This window comes from Pinus tabuliformis, chromosome 5_1, assembly GCF_031772625.1.
Source record: "Pinus tabuliformis cultivar Carrire ecotype Pingquan chromosome 5_1, CPIR1, whole genome shotgun sequence".
NCBI lineage: Eukaryota > Viridiplantae > Streptophyta > Pinopsida > Pinales > Pinaceae > Pinus > Pinus tabuliformis.
Window position 1 is genome coordinate 822,502,509 of NC_142305.1, and position 19,625 is coordinate 822,522,133.

At 40.7% G+C, this 19,625-nt stretch overlaps 1 protein-coding gene and 1 long non-coding RNA gene across 5 annotated transcripts in view; both read right to left on the bottom strand.

Annotated features, from left to right (window-relative positions):
* Positions 1-19,625, bottom strand: part of ITPK4 (inositol 1,3,4-trisphosphate 5/6-kinase 4) — a 415,945-nt gene that overhangs the window by 266,345 nt on the left and 129,975 nt on the right. For all 4 annotated transcript variants that reach the window (XM_089432987.1, XM_089432986.1, XM_089432985.1 and 1 more), the window contains one exon: positions 10,415-10,565. In XM_089432987.1, coding sequence (XP_089289113.1) covers positions 10,415-10,565 — 151 coding nt within the window. The remainder of the gene's footprint in view (positions 1-10,414; positions 10,566-19,625) is intronic.
* Positions 10,881-11,677, bottom strand: LOC149167443 (uncharacterized). The gene is made up of 2 exons (XR_016260927.1): positions 11,560-11,677; positions 10,881-11,004 (listed from the first exon to the last, which is right to left on the bottom strand). It is a non-coding gene; the product is annotated as an uncharacterized LOC149167443 (long non-coding RNA).

The following is a 19,625-nucleotide window of genomic DNA, read 5'->3' on the forward strand; positions in this document are numbered from 1 at the left end:
ACAATTCAAATTATAAACTAAGTTACTAATTAATGTCTTTTTCTTTGCAGCACATTGGTGGGAGTCATTTGGTGGCCAGTGTCCTCAATTGCAAAGGTTTGCAATTAGAGTCCTCAGTCAAACTTGCAGTGCTTCAGGTTGTGAGCGCAATTGGTCTGTTTTTGAGCGCATACACACGAAAAAGAGAAACCGTTTGGAACAAAAACGGTTAAATGATCTTGTTTTTGTGCAATACAACCTTCGACTGAGGAGGAACCAAATGATGAGCAAATCACCTGATCTAGATCCCATTGTGTTGGACGATATTGATCCAACATCAGAATAGGTGGAGGAGACTGAAGATCCTGTGTTTGAGGCTAATTTTGATATCGACATGGCTTTAGCAGGGGATGAGGCAGATTATGTGGCAACATCAGAACCAGGATCAGTAGCGGCATTAAGGAAAGGCAAAGAACCAATGGAAGGCACTAGTCGTGCAAGTCGACAAACTCGTGCTTCCATTAGGTCCACTTCTATTGTCATTGGTGGCATTGATACTGAGGTTGCAGATCAGGCTGAGGCATCCTCAGACTCTGAACCAGATGATGTCTATGTAGCTCCTGATGATGATCCTGTGTCTAGTAGTGGTGATGAACTTGATGATTGATCATGTGTACACTGTAGACTTGTAGTAGGCCAATGGCCTCATAGCTTGCAGCATTGTTTTTGGACTTTATAGGCCATTTAGAGCCTCATTTCTTATGTATTTTGCTATTTTGTCGATGATATGTATTGTACTCGGTGCCATTTTGATATATTCACCTTTACATGGTATATAAATGAGCAAACTTTGCATATTTTGTCTCTATTGGCTTGGAATCATGGTTTTACATCTTAAAAATAGTTTTGTTTCATTAAAATTAATTATTTAATGTATTTTTTTAAAACCGGTTCGTTTAGACCAACCAGTCCCGATTAGACCGGTTCTGATCGGTAAACCGGTTCATTAGGTGGACCGGTCCAGTCACCTGTTCCGGTTTTAAAAACATTGGTTATAGGTGACAAGCTCTCGATTCAAACAATATTGCCAGAACTTGACGAGGAAGGAAAAATCATATTGGAACCTGAAGCAGTCACAGAAACAAGAACTCGACAGCGATGAAATCAATCAATTTCAGAGTATCTCATCAAGTGGAAGAACTGACCTGCTGAAGATTCCACATGGGAGGATGAGAATTTTATATAGAAGCATCCAGAACTACTCAAGTGTTGAGGACAACACTTTTTTGAAGAAGAGGGGCATGTTACGTCCCTATAATACTAGTGATTCCCCCATTACTATTGTCATTGTAGCCCCTTATTATTATTGTTGTGCCCCTGTTGTCCGCACATTGCTATTATTGTGCCCCATAGAAGCCCACTATTGTTACTGTTGTGCCCTTATATTATTATTGTTATGTCGACTTTGATTATATTGTGACCCCTTAGACTCCTATAAATAGAAAGGAGGTTTTATCATTTGAATCATCCAAGAATTGTTCATTTGTGTAATGTAAAAGAGGTTTCCCCCTTGAAGAAGCTTATTTTGAAGTTGTTGATCTATTTGTTCTTCTATTTTGTGAGTTGGTTGCATAACATTTGCCATTGCTGGGCTCCTGACCTTTCGATGGGCCGACATGCACATATTGAAGCCGACTTGAAGACAAAATTGATAAAATACTTTTCCCTCCAATAAGGCCGACATAAGCTTTAAATTTGAATTTCATGATTTCCCTGCAATGATTTGAGCCGACATGGAAATCACTAATAAATTTATTTTAATAATATTTTGGAGTCATGAGATGCTAGGGAATTTCTCCCTAGCTGCCAAAATTAACACTCCCTCTCAGCTAGGGAGGAACCAACATCATAAGCCTTATCTAGAAAATCCATCATAGATGAATCTCGAGTTAACATATCTTAAATCATAAGAAAGGCAGACAATTGTATCATTGGTAAGACCCATCTCCTATCGACACATAAAAGAACAAGAATCCATAGTCAAAGGGGAGATTAGACTTCCAAACCCTACTAGTCTCGACTCTCAAAGACTATATCAATAGGACATCCATCTCCAGTGTTCCACGGGGACGCGTCCCCCAGGGTTGGGTGCGTGCACCCATCACACCCCATGCACTTGGGACAGGGGGACGTCTAGGGAAACGTTTCCGCACGTCCCCCTTTTGGGGAGACGTGGGGAGACGCAAGGGGGGACGTTTCCCCATTGTGGGGGACGCGACTCCCCAAAAGGGGGGCACCTGGGCATCCCCCCTCAAAATGGGCTATGCGTCCCCCTTAAATTTGCTTGTAAATAATGATTAATGACAAGGGAAACCTAGTATTTGATCATATTGCCTATTAATGCTATGCAATTCATGGTAATGTTAAATTCTTAAAGTAAAAGGATGAAAATGAAAGATTAAGGAGAATGACATTCTCCTTAATCTTTCATTTTCATCCTTTTACTTAAATTTTTAACATTACCATGAAATGACTCAGCATGTTGAGAGTGGTTCCGACCTCATTGGATTTCATATGGAGAAAGTAGAATTTTAGATCTCACTCAAAATTCAGCAGACTTAACAATTTTTCAGGAATTCAGGATTCGATGGATTGCAATGTTTCCATTGCATTTTATCATGTACAAGGGTATGGAATTAGTATTTAATCAAGAGCACCAAGCCCTCTGTGTACTTTAGAGTGACATTTAGACTCATCACTTCACTGTTTTTGAGTTTAGTTATATCAATTTACTATTCCCGTCTTTAGATTTCAGTATCTATTATAGTCTATTTTGCTTAGTACTAATTAGATTCTAGAATGATGAATGATCAATTTTAATTTTAAATCAATTTAGAATCTAGAGTGATGAATGATGAATTTAATTTTTAAATCAATGTAGATTCTAGAATGGTGAATAATGAATGATGAATATGTATCAGAGTATTTCATTATTGAATCTCATGGTCTATGGATGAATCATGTATGTATTAGTAAGGATGATGAGTATGGATCAATGTATTTCATTACTTAATTCAATTGTGTATGTATCATTGTATTTATGCTTTCATTATTGAATATGAATTTGAAATATATATATATATATATATATATATATTAAAAAAAATTATATACCTCGACGTCCCCCGTCCACCCTAAATTTTCCTAAAATTTGAGGGTACTCCCACATGTCCCCCTTGTGCATCTCCTCGCACCCGCGACTCCCCGTCCCGGAGTCTTGGTGGAACATTGTCCATCTCATCATAACATAACTCGGTCATTAGCTGAACAAAAAGAAGAACCACCATGGGCGAGCCTCTGACTACTACCTTGTAGTCAATTTGATCATTCATTATTGTCATTAAGTCATATCCCCACTTTGGCTCATCTCCATATGTTGAACAATCTCAAATCTAAAGAAGAAGAAGAATCTAACATCATAGGGGAGCCTAGCTCAACCCACAGCAACATCGAAGAGCTTAGCTCAATCCATAACAACATCAGGTAGCCCTGCTCAACCTGTAACCACACCAGGGAGCCTAGCTGAACCCAGAATATCTGCCAGTGAGGAGCCAATGCTACAACCCTAGAAACTCGTCATCGAGGTGCCAATGCTACCACCTAGAATCTATAGACAATAGGAGGGATGTCACTTACCTTATGAGGTAAGGATCGCGCCTATCCTTTTGTCTGATCTTCCCATCTCGAATGTCTCGTCGTCAACTCTGCTCATCTCATGCTGAACACTTTTGAGTTCAAAGAAGAAGAAACACCACAAGGGAGCCCTCTTCTTCCACCTTGTATCAAAGACAATGGGCGAGATCAGACCTACCCCAATGCGTAGGGATCACACTCTATCCCAAAGTCCCTGACAATCAACGAGATCAACTTACTAGAGGTAAGGATCACACTCTACCCTCTTGTCGATGATCTTCCCATCATGACCCTTGAGAGTCAGATGGTAGAACACCTACATCCACCGACTTGGGCGAGATCCACCTACTACAAGGGGTAGGATCACACTCTATCCCAAGTCCCTCATCCCATTGGCCAGATGGGGAGGTTATCCCACAAAGTGGGCAGGATGTTAACTGGGGCATACTCTGACTAGGGGAGATCCTAGACCTCTACACACCCTATCGGTCAAAGGTCTCTCATCCTCAACATCCCACTACTCTGTTCCCCACTCTGGAAGCTCAACCAAGGGGGAAGAGCAATGCTCAGTGTTTTCGATCAGCGCAGAACCTTGTTCGAAAGGGTCATCTCAACCAGTCCAACCTGCATTCTGAAGTCCAAAGACTTTCATGCTCGTCCATTGATCATGATGGAGCCTCGCGGCAAAAAATCAATGTGCCCATATCCAACACCTTATCAAAACAACTCACTAAAGTGTTGAGTCATACTGCCATATGCAGCATTCAAAGTTGCAATTCTTAGAGTACATGATCACACAAGACATTAAATCAAATATTATGTTAGAGCAAATACATGTCATGAAGTAAAGAATACCATATTCATCCTTACTCCCCCTCACACAAGGAGGAAGCAACCATAAGCCAAAACTTGTCTAATACAGTAGGATTATCTCAATTCATAAATTTGTCACTGTCCCAGCCAATGTTATTGGAACTGAACTCGTTCTGGCAAAACTGGTCAGTCCGACCGATTTGGGGGCAAAAACGGCCCTCTGAACTAGAAAAGACCGATTTTGTACCGAACTGGCCGGTTCAGAGACCGGTTCCACCGGTCCGCAAGGCACGCGGCCGAGGCATTAAAAAAACACTTTTTCTATTTATTTATTTATATTATTTTTCCTAGTTTTCAACGCTACTCTAGCCCCCCCACCCTAAAGTTATTTGAAGTTTTAAACACCCCCACCACCTCTATTTCACTCACACTATTCATTCGAGTCTCTTGCAATTCTTGAGCTAAGTTCGGTGAGGAGAATTTGGAGAGTTTTTTGCAGAGTTGTTCTGAGGGAGATTTTTTGTAGATTTGAAAAGCTGATTGGAAATTCATTTGCTAATACTTTTTTTCCTTCCACCCTTTTTGCAGCCTATTGGTGGCAACAATCTAGTAGTGAATGCCCTCATTTGCAAAAATTTGCAATTCGAATTTTGAGCCAGACATGTAGTGCTTCAGGGTGTGAGCGGAATTGGAGTGTCTTTGAACGTATATACAATAAGAAGAGGAACCGTTTGGAGCAATACGGTTGAATGACATGCTTTTTGTTCAATACAACCTTAGGTTGAGGCGCAACCAATTACTAAATAAAACCCCTGAATCAAGCAACATTGTCTTGGGTGACATTGATCCAACATCAGAATGGGTTGTGGAGAGTCGAGCACCAGCATTTGACAATGAAGACCTTTCTTGGTTGGACTTGGACCCACCTCCACAGGATGCAGGGGCAGATATATCAAAAGCACCAGTAGCAGCTTCAGGGCCAGGGGAATCAAGCCATAATCCCATTGCAAACTTGGATGCTACTCATTCTTCAAATGAGGATGAGGAGGATGATCAGGAATCGGATAATGATTCTAATGATGATTGATGATTTGATCATTGATTTGTTGTAGTTGTAGCTTGTAGTATTGTAGGTTGTAGTATAATACTATGATCTATCATGTAATTTTGAACTATAAAGGCCTTTTAGAGCCTTCTTCTTGATGTTTGTAACATTTTTGGTTCAGCAATGTTTTGCACTAAGTGTTATTTTGGTTATATGCACTATTACTTGCTATATAAATGAGAAATTTTGCATATTTGTGTATAAATGGCTTGGATTCATATGGATGCACATGAATATATATGTTTTTTCTTTTAAATATGAGTATTTTATGTGTTTTTGGTAAGCCTGTTTTTTTCCAGTTTTTTTCCAGTTCTAACCGGTTCCCGGTCCACAAGGTTTTCCGGTTCGATGACCGGTTTGGTTCTGATAACATTGGTCCCAGCTATATATATGTATGTTGCAACACAAGAATTCAATCATCTGCTTGTCCATCAATCGAAAACCATGTTCGAGCCTCATTGCTCCAATGCCACAACAAATCATAGTCGGAGCCTTATGACTCCCTCTGAGTTGGAGCTTCATTGCTCCCTTTGTGCCAAATGTCGGATAAAGTGATGCCTGAACCTGTCATGTGTATCACATCCGATCTCAATACATGCCCATGTTGAGCTGTCTCACTCACACTACCTCAAGGTTGATCATGCCAGGAACAATTTTCTCTGCCCTAGAATATCATGGCAGATCTTCAAGTTATACTCGCAACCAAAAGTGCTTTCCTGTCAAAAGCAGTATCAACATCAATGTAGTCATCAAGCATCCGATAGTGTGTGTTCATGATCTACACATGAACCTTATCTATCTGGCACAGCTGCAAAGCATGAAGGATTTGTTTGCTGGCTCATTATGGGATCCATCCAATCTCAGTTTGAAGTGGAGTTTTCTTTCAACGGCTACTGTTCAATACCAAACTTCTGACAGCATACTTCTTTTAACTGCAAAACAATAGTTTCTATATTATTTTGTATTGCATGGCTAGACTTCATTTCTTTCTCAGATACCTCCAAGTGTTCCTTGACTTGTTCTGTTTCTATTTCGGATTCTTCAAGTTGCACTTTTAGATGTGCTCGTTCACCATGGAGATTATCATTCTCATACTGGAAATTTGTTATCGGAGCTTCAAGATTACTGATTTGTGATTTTGTTCGTATGAGATTCTCTTCCAAATTACCCTTTTCTTTTCTCAAGGTTGTGATTTGTTCAACAAGGAGTTTATTAAGGCTCTACAACCTGGATATTTTATCATCTTCGCGTGATGTGAATACTTCATCTTTTAACAAGGTAGACCTCATCACTTCCAATCTAAAGAAAACTCCTTCCAGTACTAGGTGCTGAGGGGATCTAATCTTGTCAGAAACAAAGACAACATACAAAATCAAGTGACAAAGCCATACTTGCAACCTTGAAGAGAGGTTGGAGTCTAGCAACAGATGATCATCAATCTAAGTGTACCAAGCCCAAAATCATAAGACTCCTGCTCATCCATCTCAAGGACTTGAAGAGGCTCTAGGTATACTTCTTCTTTAAGAACATCATGGAGGAAGCTCACTTCACATTCATTTGACAATACTACATCAAATCGTAGGAGCTAGAATCTCATCACAATAGAGTAGAAACATCTTGATTTCAAATGTCCTTCCATCATGGGGGTAACTCTTGTATATCCTCCTCAATATCGACGTTGAAAGTTGGGTCCTTGTATCTGTCTGATGTACCTCTTGGCTTAAGAGCAAGAGCATAAATGAATGCCATAAAATGTACTTGAAGAACATGTAGGGCACTACTCAATTCAATCTTCCTAATGTTGCCTTTGACTATTGTTTTGAATTGTCTCAATTATGAAAGTGGCTTCCTTCTGCCCGAGCTCCCTCTTGATGCTTTCCCTTCCTGAATCAGCTTCCTCTTGAAGCTTATTCTTCCTGCCACCTGATGATCCCCAGGATTTCCTTGATCACATGCTCATTCAAGAGGTTAGTGAACAAATCAAATATTTTGTTTAGGAAGAAAGAACAACAATTGAAAAATCTAGACAAAGTAATGTCATCAACACAATAACTTGGAAATACTTATCTTTCATGTCGATTGCAGGAAGTTATCTGCTCCCTCTCGATCTTGCCTCAATAGGACACTTATTAGTCACATGTCAGCTCCATCTTTGGAATGTGTCAGCTCCATCTTTGGAAGGAGTCCAAGCTGTATTCCTGATTTCATATTTATCAAAGTATTGATTCTAGATCATACCCTTTCTTAGGGTTTCTTTGAATTTGTCATAGGTATATAAATAGTTCAAGGGTTGCTCCCTGGTTCCTTCTCATGTCAGGCCTTACATCAAGGGTTACTCTTAGGGTTTTTGTTGAACGCTAGCTCAAAGGCTTCTAACTGAACACAAAATTTTGAATCACATTAGTGCAAGAGAATACAGGCCATCTCTTAAAACCCTAAACTAGTCTGAAAGATCAAGATTTCTCTAGGGTTTCCTTCAAACCCCAGCCTTCTTTTAGGTCTCTGCCATCTGCTTTTACTCAACTGATTCCAACAAGGGTGTCTACTAAGGTGATCTCTATTGACCTTTTCTTTCTAGCCCAGCTCTGATACCATGTTGATTTTTCATAGGGCCATATTGTTCTTTGCTTTAGATAATTGCACTCATCATTCACATATAGAATTCACCCCATAACATCATAACATCATTAGCAATTATGCAGAAAGAACAACAATATCATAGCAGCGGAACATAAGGGAACATAAGAAGAAAGCATTCACATAGAGGACACCGAGAATTTGGTCAGAGACAAGGGCAAAACCCCGCAACAGGGAAAACCCATCCCAATTCTTCTTCTTCTATTAGATTGTCATTGAAAGTTCAACAGTGAATTAAAAGTGCAAATATTATCAGGTTGCCCAGAGCCTATACATGACTTGTTCACAACTACATTTGTGAACAAGTCTTATCGAGAATACTGCTACTGCTATACTAATAAATCATCATCATTGCTTTTGGACTGAACGATACCCTACATATACTTGAACTTTAATGTCAATAGAGCCATACATATACTATTGAACTGTGATATCAACAAATTCAAACATATGCCAACGCTGTAACATAACTGTGATATCGTAATGCCATACATGGGAGATGCCATACGTAAGAGATGTTAACTTGAAAGTTGACACTATACCAACGAGGGAATACCACATGTACTGTGTATGTTGAGATCATTGTGCTGTAGCAAGATTGAACATTCACTGAGGCGAGCAGGAGACTATCCATATGGCTGTAAATTACTGAATGACAATCTCATATATATATACACTGCAGAGGATCAATGTCACATATAACATAGAAGAGCTGTGAGGCAATTCAACAGAGGTGCCAACATATACATCGCAAGGGTATGGAATAAAGTAAAGACGAGACCAATAGAGTCAAGACCATTACACAGTGTCGTGATCAATGGACTGACCATACAGCCTCAGAGCAGTCTCAAGAAGAAACTGAAAACAACATATGGCCCTCTCTTCATCTCTTAGTGCTGTGTACACACTGGTTTTGTCCCCAACAGTCTCAAGACTGAATTTGTGCTATTATTTGCTATCCAATTTAGGATCAGCTACTAAATTGCAACAGCCATCTCTTGACAACCCTTGATCTCTGTTCTCAAAGTAAAAAGAACATTGGGTAACTCAAATAGTACTTGTATTCATTGCACTCTATTTTTTCAACAGTCCATTTATTAATTGACCCCATTTATTAATTTATCCATAGCGACTCTAGCCCATGGGAGTCGAAAATGAGCTAGCAAGTCGTCTCTCTTCCGATCATTCGAGAAGGCACGTTACATACTTTCAAGAGTCTATCCTGGTTTTGCTTCAGACATTTATGTAATTTTCCTCCCAAAATTTTCATTAATAAAATATTGCCGGAGCTGCAGCAGTTTATACAATTTTTGGGTTTTTACATTGCAAATTTATTAATTTTCTGGTAATTCCTATGGTGTTTAATTGTGCAAATTTTATGGTGTTTTTGGAACAGAAATTCATGGTATAATTTTTTGAAGCAAAGTCCCTATTAATTTTAATCAAATAATACTAAGGGATATTACAAATAGTTAACTGCCTTTATCAATCATATACATGGATTCATAAAGATAATGAATACTTGCAAAAACATGTCTTTAAAGGCACTCTCTTTCTATTGGCTGTCAGACCATGGAGGCTCCCGATGTAAATGAGATCTTCAAATTTTTTATTTTTTTTTTAACTTTGGACTCAGCTGGAACTCCCAAGTCATCGGAATCATTCTGATTGATGCTTTATCAGAAACCCTCCTGAAGCTTACAAGTAACCATATTCTGAAGCTTGGTAGTATGCTTTAAGTCAAGTCAAATTGTCAGCCAAGATAAATCCAAAACGCTAGGCACATTACCTTAGAGCACAAATCCTTTTCTGGCCCTAACAGTTTCACATTAAAAAGGTGTCATCTGCCAAAATAGCTGTTGGAAAGAATGCAGACATTAATCATTGCAATGATTATAATCCTGTTTAATTCATTTTCTGTTGACTTTCGTGTATTGGAAATGTTTGGCTCCATGTTGAAATAAGAAAAGTATGAATATTACTGCTAATTGAGTACGATTTGATGATAAATAAATGTCTTACACATACATCCATGTGATGTGTAAGAAGATTCCCAAGCCATATAGATAAATCTTTGGCCCATTATCTAATATATATGACCAGTCTTTTTTATCTAAAAGCTTTATTTCAATAATCACATGGAACTACACCATTAAGAAAATGAATTTTCACTGTAGATTTCAAGACCTTTAGGTAATGAGGGGCTCTGATTCTGCAGTTTCTTGGGTTATTTATTTCATCCAAATCTTGCAATATATGTTGGATGGCATCACGATCCAGCAAAGGGATAATGTTCTCTAAAGGATCTATCAAATGGTAATGCAAATGCTTCATACACCTGCATCAAAGCAAACAAATGTCACAAAGATTTAGTAGGGTATTGAAGAGAATTAAATAGTACATCAGAACTAATCCTTTTCCACAGCTGTACCAACTACAAAAGACTTTCATAAAAGTATGCAACATAGAGGAAAGACAAAACTGTTTCCAAGAATCTTTTCTCTAAAGAGACACAAGTCATTTCCATCTATCTATTACATGGATGAAAACCAATGATAGAATGTAAAAAAATGGATTTAAAAATAAAAACTATTTAATACGTAAATACAAAAAAACTGAAAATATATATTAAAATAAAAAATAAACTATAGCAACCAAATCTGCTGTTAATGCATTGTCATCCTTCTTCCTCTACATTTGGCAGCATATTTCGTCCTAAACACAATGTTGAAAGGTGATATGCTAGGAACATTTCCATGCCATAAATGAGCATAAACCTGTGAAAGAAACTTAAGATTAGAAAAAAAATTATCCACAGAAGTAATTTTCTATTGTAAGCTAACCTAGCCTAGCTCTAGTGATCCCCACTTTTGCATCTACTCTCTATAGTGGGTCTTCCCACTAAACACCAAAATTTTAAAGAAGTATGCCATGTTGGAATTTCCATGCATCCTAGGTTAGGTCTATGCCCTAGCTAGGAACACAAACACACTAGAGATGCCCAACAATAAAGTACTTTTCACAACAGAATATAACAGCAATGAGATCAATAACAGTACACAAGATTTTATGGCCCAAAGTGCATTCCTTATTAGTCCATCAATAAGAAAACCATAGGGCTCATGTACCAAGGATTATGGCCCTTTACAAATCCCAATACAATGCTATAATACAAGTCTATCCTTTGATTAAAACTCTAGGGTTGAGGCCATTTCCTTTAGGCTCTCATTTGCCCAAAATCAAGTACACCTACAACTATCAAATCAATACTATTGAAGCATTACCAGGGCTTAACCAGCCCGCCATAAATCATCAATCAATAAACTACTTACCTGGGCATGCTCCTTTACCCCAAGGTCCTCTTGCTTGTTGTTGTCCTCTGCAACCAGTCCTCCTGCTGTCACCATGTTGAGGCTGTGAAAATTCCTAAACCCGGAATCCCTACTGCAGCAAACTGATGTTACTTCTCCTAATTGTTAATCCATACAAGTTATTTATTGTGTTCTACTATAAATATCGAAGTAAATACAACTGCAACATTCACTATTTAAAATAATATGCTGAAACAAGAAACTGAACAGGAAAAATATACAACACAATGACAAAGTTATTTTTGGAAAAATGTCCCTGGAAAAACCCAATACGGGAAAACTGATGCAACAAATGAGGGTTTCTTTATTATTCTTCAGTAAAAATCTCATGTACAAGATACAACTAGCAGAATAGAAGAGGATTCTCTGTGAGAAATTCTACAGACACTTCTCGACGAGTTTCTGATCCAGGAGAGAACCTGTTGCCCCCTCGGTGTCTCACTGCATCAACCCCTGCATGAGAACTACGTTGTCCCAGCGTCACACTGCCTCTGCACTGTCCTCTGCATCACAGCCTTTGGGATGTCCTCCTTCTGCTCTATGTCTTTTGCTCCTAACCTCCATATTGATGTTGATACCCTCTCTCTCTCCTTCTCACCTGCAACTCTCCCTCTGATTCGATTCTCTTTCCGAACTTCGACCAGTGAGAAAATCGATCTTACTCAGGTAACTGAGTATCTAGCTCTGGTGTTATTTACAAATGCCCCTCGATGTCCTTCTTATAATCTTCCAGTTGAGAACCAACGGCCGAGATTAGATTCTAATCAATAGCTCAGATCATTTGGACTCGATCTTCGTCTTCTTCTAGAAGTTATACTCACAGTTTAGATTAATACCCATTAATTATTTTAATTTCCTAAGTTTAGACTTAAGGTCCCATTAAAAATAATTAATTATTTTAATAAAACATTCTCCAGGTGGAATTTCCCAAAATGATTTCTAGGTATTGTGGAATACATATGTCTAAGCCTCCCTACAAAATTTGAGACTTAGAGCACATCCGATGCTACCAGAAATCAACACTCCCTCTTAGCGAGGAATGTGCTCTAGCAATGCAACCTGTCGAAGCATCACCTTGTTCTGTAACATCTCCCTCTGTGTTGTTGATGTCTGACATCACTACCCACCAACCACTGTGCAAATGCTACATCTGTACTGCTACTAACCCTGCCACTGCCCACACTGCATCTGTACTGCAACTCTCTCTCATTCCTTGCCACTGTAACTGAGAAATTACTTGTTTCTATTACTGAAACGGATTCTCTACCATACCCATCTGCTCTCTAAACTGAATGAACTTAGCTCTTCCTAGAGCCTTTGTGAGTACATCTGCTACTTGATCTCCTGTGGGGACATACTGCAGTTGTACTGCCCCACGCTGAACATAGTCTCTGATAAAGTGACATCTGATATCAATGTGTTTTGACCGATCATGAAATATTGGATTCTCAGAGAGTTTGATACAACTTTGATTATCGCAGTAAATCCTAGTCGCTTCCATCCTTTTTCTAAATAAACTCACAAGTAGTTTTCTAAGCCATATAGCTTCACACATAGTTGTGTTGGCTGCCATATATTTAGCTTCTGTTGAGCTCAGAGCTACCGACTTCTACTTCTTGCTGCACCAAGAGATCATTCTTGATCCAACACTGAAGCAGTAACCAGAGGTACTTTTCCAGTCTACTAAACTACCTGCCCAATCTGCATCTGTGAATCCATTCAATCTGACGTCATCCCCTCCGGAGTATTTCAACCCATATCTGACTGTTCCACGCACATACCTCAGAATGTTCCTAGCAGTTGCCCAATGTACCCTTTTCGATTCCACCACGAATTGACTAAGGGTGTTGATAGCGAAGAAAATGTCTGGCCTAGTGTTGACCAGATACATGAGCGACCCAATGAGTTGGTTGTACAAGGTGGGGTCCACCTCCTTGTCTCCTGATGCATCTATTTTCTTCCAATTGGTGATCATGGGAGTAGCCATGGGCTGACAATCCTACATATTAAATCTCTTCAAAAAATTTGTAGCATATCTTCCTCGCCCAAGGAAGATCTCCCCATTCTTCTGCCAAACTTCCAACCCTAGAAAATAATGCATCAACCCCATATCCTTCATGTCGAATTCTGCTTCAAGATTCTTCTTGCAGTCTTGTATGAGCCTAGATGACCCTGTTAAAAACAAGTCATCCACATATAATACCAGAATAAGTGGCTCATTCTCTACCATTAAATAGTAGAGATTGGGATCAGCATCACTCTTGACGAATCCCAACTGCTGCAAGTAACTATCAATCCGACCATACCATGCTCTGGGTGCCTGCTTGAGCCCATACAGGGCTTTCTTTAATCTGCACACATGAGTTCTCTTTTCATGCGTTTCAAAGCCTTCGGGTTGTTCTATATACACCTCTTCTTCTATCACCCCGTTCAGAAATGTTGTCTTGACATCCATCTAGTTTTTTTCCCATCCCATTTGAGCTGTTAGGAATAAACCAGATCTGATAGAGGTATATCAGCCTACTAGGGCGAAGGTTTCTTCATAGTGTATTCCTTCTTTCTGTGCGTACCCTTTTGCCACAAACCTAGCCTTGTACTTTTCTATATTGCCATCTGCAGCATACTTGATTTTGTAGATCTACCTTGATCCTACAACTGATCTATCCTTTGGTCTAAGTACTACTTCCCAGACATCATTCGTCATGATAGAACTATACTCCTTCTACCATGGCATTCACCCAAACTTGGTGTTGAACGACTTCCTGAAAGCTAGAGGGTTCTTCAACCTGTGCTACCAAGGCTTGTTATCTACCAGGTTGTCTACGTTGCCTCTTCTCGGTTCTGGGAGCTCCAACAAACTCCTCTGTGTCCCTCAGCATCTGTCGTACTTCCCTGCTGGTTCTACCATTGGTGGTGGGAGGCTCAATCAACTCCTCCTCCTAGTCATGTTGTTCCATCTACTGAGAACTATCTGGATTTCCTTCTTCTAAGGAAATGTTGGTACTAGTTACTGCACTCGATCCAGGTGTCTGTCCTCCTGCCTATCCTCCTTGCTGCCCCTGCTGCTACTAGACTAATGGAACATCCACTGACTGACCTTCTGCTGGCATCTCTCAAGATTTCCTGAAAGCTCTATCCCCCATGAACTTCGCATCTCGTCTCACTACAATCTTCCAGCTGCTAGGAATGTAGATTCTATATGCTTTTGAGGTCTCGTTATATCCTATGAGGTACCCCTCTTCTGTAGTTCGATCCAGTTTACTGCCCTTCTCGTCTAGAATGTGACAATATGCCACGCTTCCAAATATCTTGAGATGACTTGCTTCTGGCTTCTTCCCTATGAAGACATCTTCGGCCATTCTCTTCCCCAACGCTCTATGAGGAGTTCTATTCTGGATATATGTCGTTGTGTTGCAAACCTCTGCCCATAAGAATCTAGGCAAGTCTTGATCATACAACATAGCTTTTGCTGCCCCAACAATAGTTCTATTTTCCACTCTGTTACTCCATTCTGCTCTAGATTATATGGAGTTTTCCATTCTTTTTTATGCCCTCCTTTGTGCAAAAAATTGTGAAGTCTTTCCCTGTATATTCTCCACCATTATCTGAACGCAATACCTTTATCTTTTTCCCTGTCATGTTTCAACGAGAGCCTTAAACTCTCTGAATCGATCAAAGACCTCATCCTTGGTCTTTAAGAAATAGATCCAGGTTTTTCTAGAGTGATCATTAATAAAGGCGACGAAGTATTCACCACCACTAAGAGCTCTTGTGGATTTTGAGTGTATCAATCCCAATACACATTCTACTCTATTGTTGCTTCTGGAAAAAGATGCTTTAGCGTACTTCCCTAGTATGCATCCTCTGAATAAATCATCATGCTCAATACTAAGGATTGGAACTCTTGTAATAGTCTCTATGAGCATCCTTAGTGCATCATGGTGTAAGTGTCCCATTCGCCTGTGCCATAATTCATTCAATTCCTTTTCACCATTATGATTGTTGCCCCTCAGTGCCATTAGAGACTCGAGCTGCAACCTATACAGTATGTTGCTTCGAGCTCCAATTTGTCTTTTCTTCTTCCATCTCGGATGTTTGACATATTCTTCCTTTCAAATGAAGTATACATCGCATCCCTTGTCCTATAACTGGGACACTAAAATCAGATTCATTCCTAACCCAGGCACATGCAGAACATTGGTGGCTCGAATGCTAGTTCCTGCTTCTGTCTGAAATGCTATGGTGCCTCTCCCTACTGGAGTACACTTTGTTCTATTTCCCATAGTAATCTAGAAGTCTGTTCTTCTTGATAGCTCAAGAAATATTCTCGCACTCCAATCATATGGGCTGAAGCCCCGCTATCAATGTACCAAACATCTGCTGACATTGAACTTGCTAAGCATGTGAATTCTTCTTCTAATCTGGAAGATGACTGGGAGACATCTTGAGTTTCCATCTTTGTGTTATTTTTCTAATGATCTTTGACGCTATCCTGCCCTAGCAACTGCCAGCATAAAATTGTGTCCCATTAGAAAAACCTCTTCGCTGAAGCTTTTGTTGCGCTGCTCCCTCTGTCGCTGGCAAATCTCGATATAGCAATCTTACTTCTCTATTGACTCACTCAAAGAGAGATTTCCCTCGAAAATCTAGCTCTCCTGCCCTGAACTACCCAAACCCTCTAGGGATTCGAATTGTTGCCTTTGCAGGAATTTCGAATTCCCTTCTTCCTTCAGTGTTGGGTCTTTCGGTTTTATTCTTCTTGCTTCACTTGCAGCTCTGATACCACGTGAAAATTCCTAAACCCGAAATCCCTACTGCAACAAACTGATGTTACTTCTCCTACTTGTTAATCCATACAAGTTATTTACTGTGTTCTACTATAAATATCGAAGCAAATACAACTGCAACATTCACTATTTAAAATAATATGCCAAAACAAGAAACTCAACAGGGAAAATATACAACACAATGACACAGTTATTTTTGGACAAATGTCCCTGGAAAACCCCTATGTGAGAAAACCAGTTCAGCAGATGAGGGTTTCTTTATTATTCTTCAGCAAAAATCTCATGTACAAGATACAACCAATAGAATAGAAGAGGATTCTCTGTGAAAAATTTTACAGACACTTGTCGACGAGTTTCTGATCCAGGAGATGATCCGGATTTAAACAAGAACGCAACAAATTACAAACATAACCATAAATACAGAGATGCAGCAGAAACAATACTTCATTTCATTAATGTAAAATACTGAAATATGCTTACAAACAGAAATGGAAATAAACCAGCTAGGGCGATGGTAGCTTATCTTTGAGAAGAGATGTGGCGGCTACATGCCTCTGAATTGAGTTACAATGAGGCTCGAAGACCTATTTATTGTTAAGAAACAATGGAAAACCCTAAACATCCAAAAACCTAACCCTAGAAGATGAAATGCCAAACTATGGGCCCCGTTTTGGGTAAATTGGTACATCAACTTCCTGGGGTCGTAACTTTGGCATACGATCTCCGTTTCACGCGCACAATAGCTCGTTAGAAAGATCTATCCAAGGACTACAACTTTGGGAAGAGCAACATCAGTCCATGGACCCAAGTTGCTCCCAGATTTCCCAAAAAAACGTCATTTAGGGCCTCAAAATGGCTCCGGAAGTTCAGGACCCGAAAAACTGCTAAAAATAGTAAATTGTGCTACAATTAAGCAAACTAAAAAATTGAGAGACACAGTTGTGGGGGTCCAAGTGGGATAGGTGAGTGGCCACCAACATGCACCTGGATCATTCCTCCCCCCTTAGGAAGTAATGGTCCCCATTGCGTTGAGTTCCTCCATCTGCTGAACTTGGTCCCTGGTGAGCTGTTCTGCAATCTCTGATGTGTCCAGTAATGGTGGGAAGCATGGTCGAGAGCGGTCCACATTGAACACTTGGTGCAAGCGAAGAAATGGGGGAATGTTGTGCTCCAAAGCATTGTTTCCCACAGCCTTGGTACTGGTGTGAGGACCATATCGGAGTGGTCTGAGCTTCTGATGGGCTCTTGTAAGGCGTTCTTTCTGCAGATGCAACCAGACTTTGTCGCCCACTTGAAACTTGTGTGGTACCTGATAGTGCAACGGTGTCCCTGTGGGTGAGGAGAAGATGTTCCTATCGTCTTTCATGACTGTATCCATCTGTTGTTGTCGCTGCGTGGAGGAACCCTTCGCGGGGGCCAAGGGTTTGGCGACGATCTTCCCCTTACTTTGGGAGCGAACCAAATAGAAAATGAATTTCCTAGTCTGGGAGATGAGCTTGCTGCATTTCTTAGCAGTGATCAAAGAGGTGGCGATAGGTGGGGCTACCTCCGGTATCCTGTATAATGAATTACCCAAAGAAATAATAACAGCGCGAGGCCTTGACTCATACACAGCATGTCGCCTCCACAAGTATGGCTGGCCTAATAATACATCACAAACATCCAGAGGTGCAACATCACACAATACCTCGTCTGTGAAGGGCTTGATGTTGTAGGGAAGGCGGCACTGTTGGCGAACTCGGAGATCTCGTCCTTCGTGAAGCCACCCGATACTATACGGCTACGGGTGTGGTGTAGTCGGTAGGCCCAACCGCTTCACAACCTCTGCTGAAATGAGGTTCTTTTGGCTGCCACTGTCGACAATGAATTGCAGCGGTGAACCCTTCACCCACATCTGTGAGTGGAAAAGACGCTCCCCCTCCTCTGGGTCTTCGAGCTCATTCTTCTGGATCTTGGCGGTGGCAACAGTGGCGCTGGGCTCTGCGTCAATGATCTGCTTCCCTTTGCCATTCCCCTTGTCGGGTTCTGACTCAGGGTCGGAACATGCATCTGATTCTGAAGCCTTCAACTCGGCCACCAGCAACTGCTTGGTCCGACACTCACTTGTGTTGTGAGTGGGGCTCTTATGGAACTCACACCACTTTCTTGTGTCCTTCTTTGGCTTCGTGGTGTTGTTCTTTTCTTGCGGCTTCAACGGGTTTTCTTGGGTCACCCCGCCTTGGCTTTGTCCTTTGTTCTTCGGATTCGCAGATCCAAAGTCTCACTTCTTTTGTTTAAACTTCTGCTTGATTTTGACAGCGTATCGGTACACCGTGCCAAGTGAGGAGATGTTCAGGAACTCCATCTCGTCCTGGATGTATCTATGTAGGCAGCTGCGGTATTTGAGTACCGAATGTAGCTCAGAATCCTTGATACCCAACTGTGTGCGAAGGGTATGAAAAATGTTTGTGAACTCCGGCACATGTTCCCTTCCCTGCTACAGCGTGGTCCACTTTATGTATTTGTCCTCATAGCTTTTGACAAGGTAGTACTGCTCCTTGATGGCATCCCGAAATGAATTCCAAGTGGGTGCGGCTAAAAATAGTGAGCCCATACTTTCATCCTTCTCAGTGTTGCAGGAATCGCCCCCCCCCCCCGGATCCGAGGCCGGAATCGCGTCCCGTACGGAAGCGTTCTGGAACCTCTCCCCGAAGCGCGATTCCAATTTTCTGAAGCGCGATTCCGTTTTAAAAAAACGATTCCTGGAATTATGGAAGCGGCTGCCCGGATCCGCGCTTCGGAGGGCGCTTCGGGCCTCCGGAAGCGCAACGCTTCAGGCCCGGAAGCGCACGCTTCACGAGGCCCGGAAGCGCGCTTCCACTAACCTCCGCGCGGGCAGCATTTAACTTGGTTTTTTTTTTTTTTTTTTTTTAAAAGTTCACTTAAGTTAGCATGAGGGGGTGGGTTAGGGTGAGGTTAGGGTTAGTTTAGGGTGAGTTTAGAAAAGAATAAAGCCCCCATTCTCTTCTCATTTTCTCACTTTGAGTTTATGAGAGTTGGAGAAGAGAAGAGAGGAGAGGAGAAGAGAAGAGAGGAAAGGAGAGGAGAAGAGAGGAGAGCTTGGAGGAGTGAAGAAGGAGGAGCTAGGAGAAGGAGGAGGAGCTTGGAGCAAGAGCTTGCAGGACTTCATCTACAAGAGCTAAAGAGGTAAGTTCAAACCCCAAACTCCCTTGTTTTTTTGAAAAAAAAATTGTATTTTTC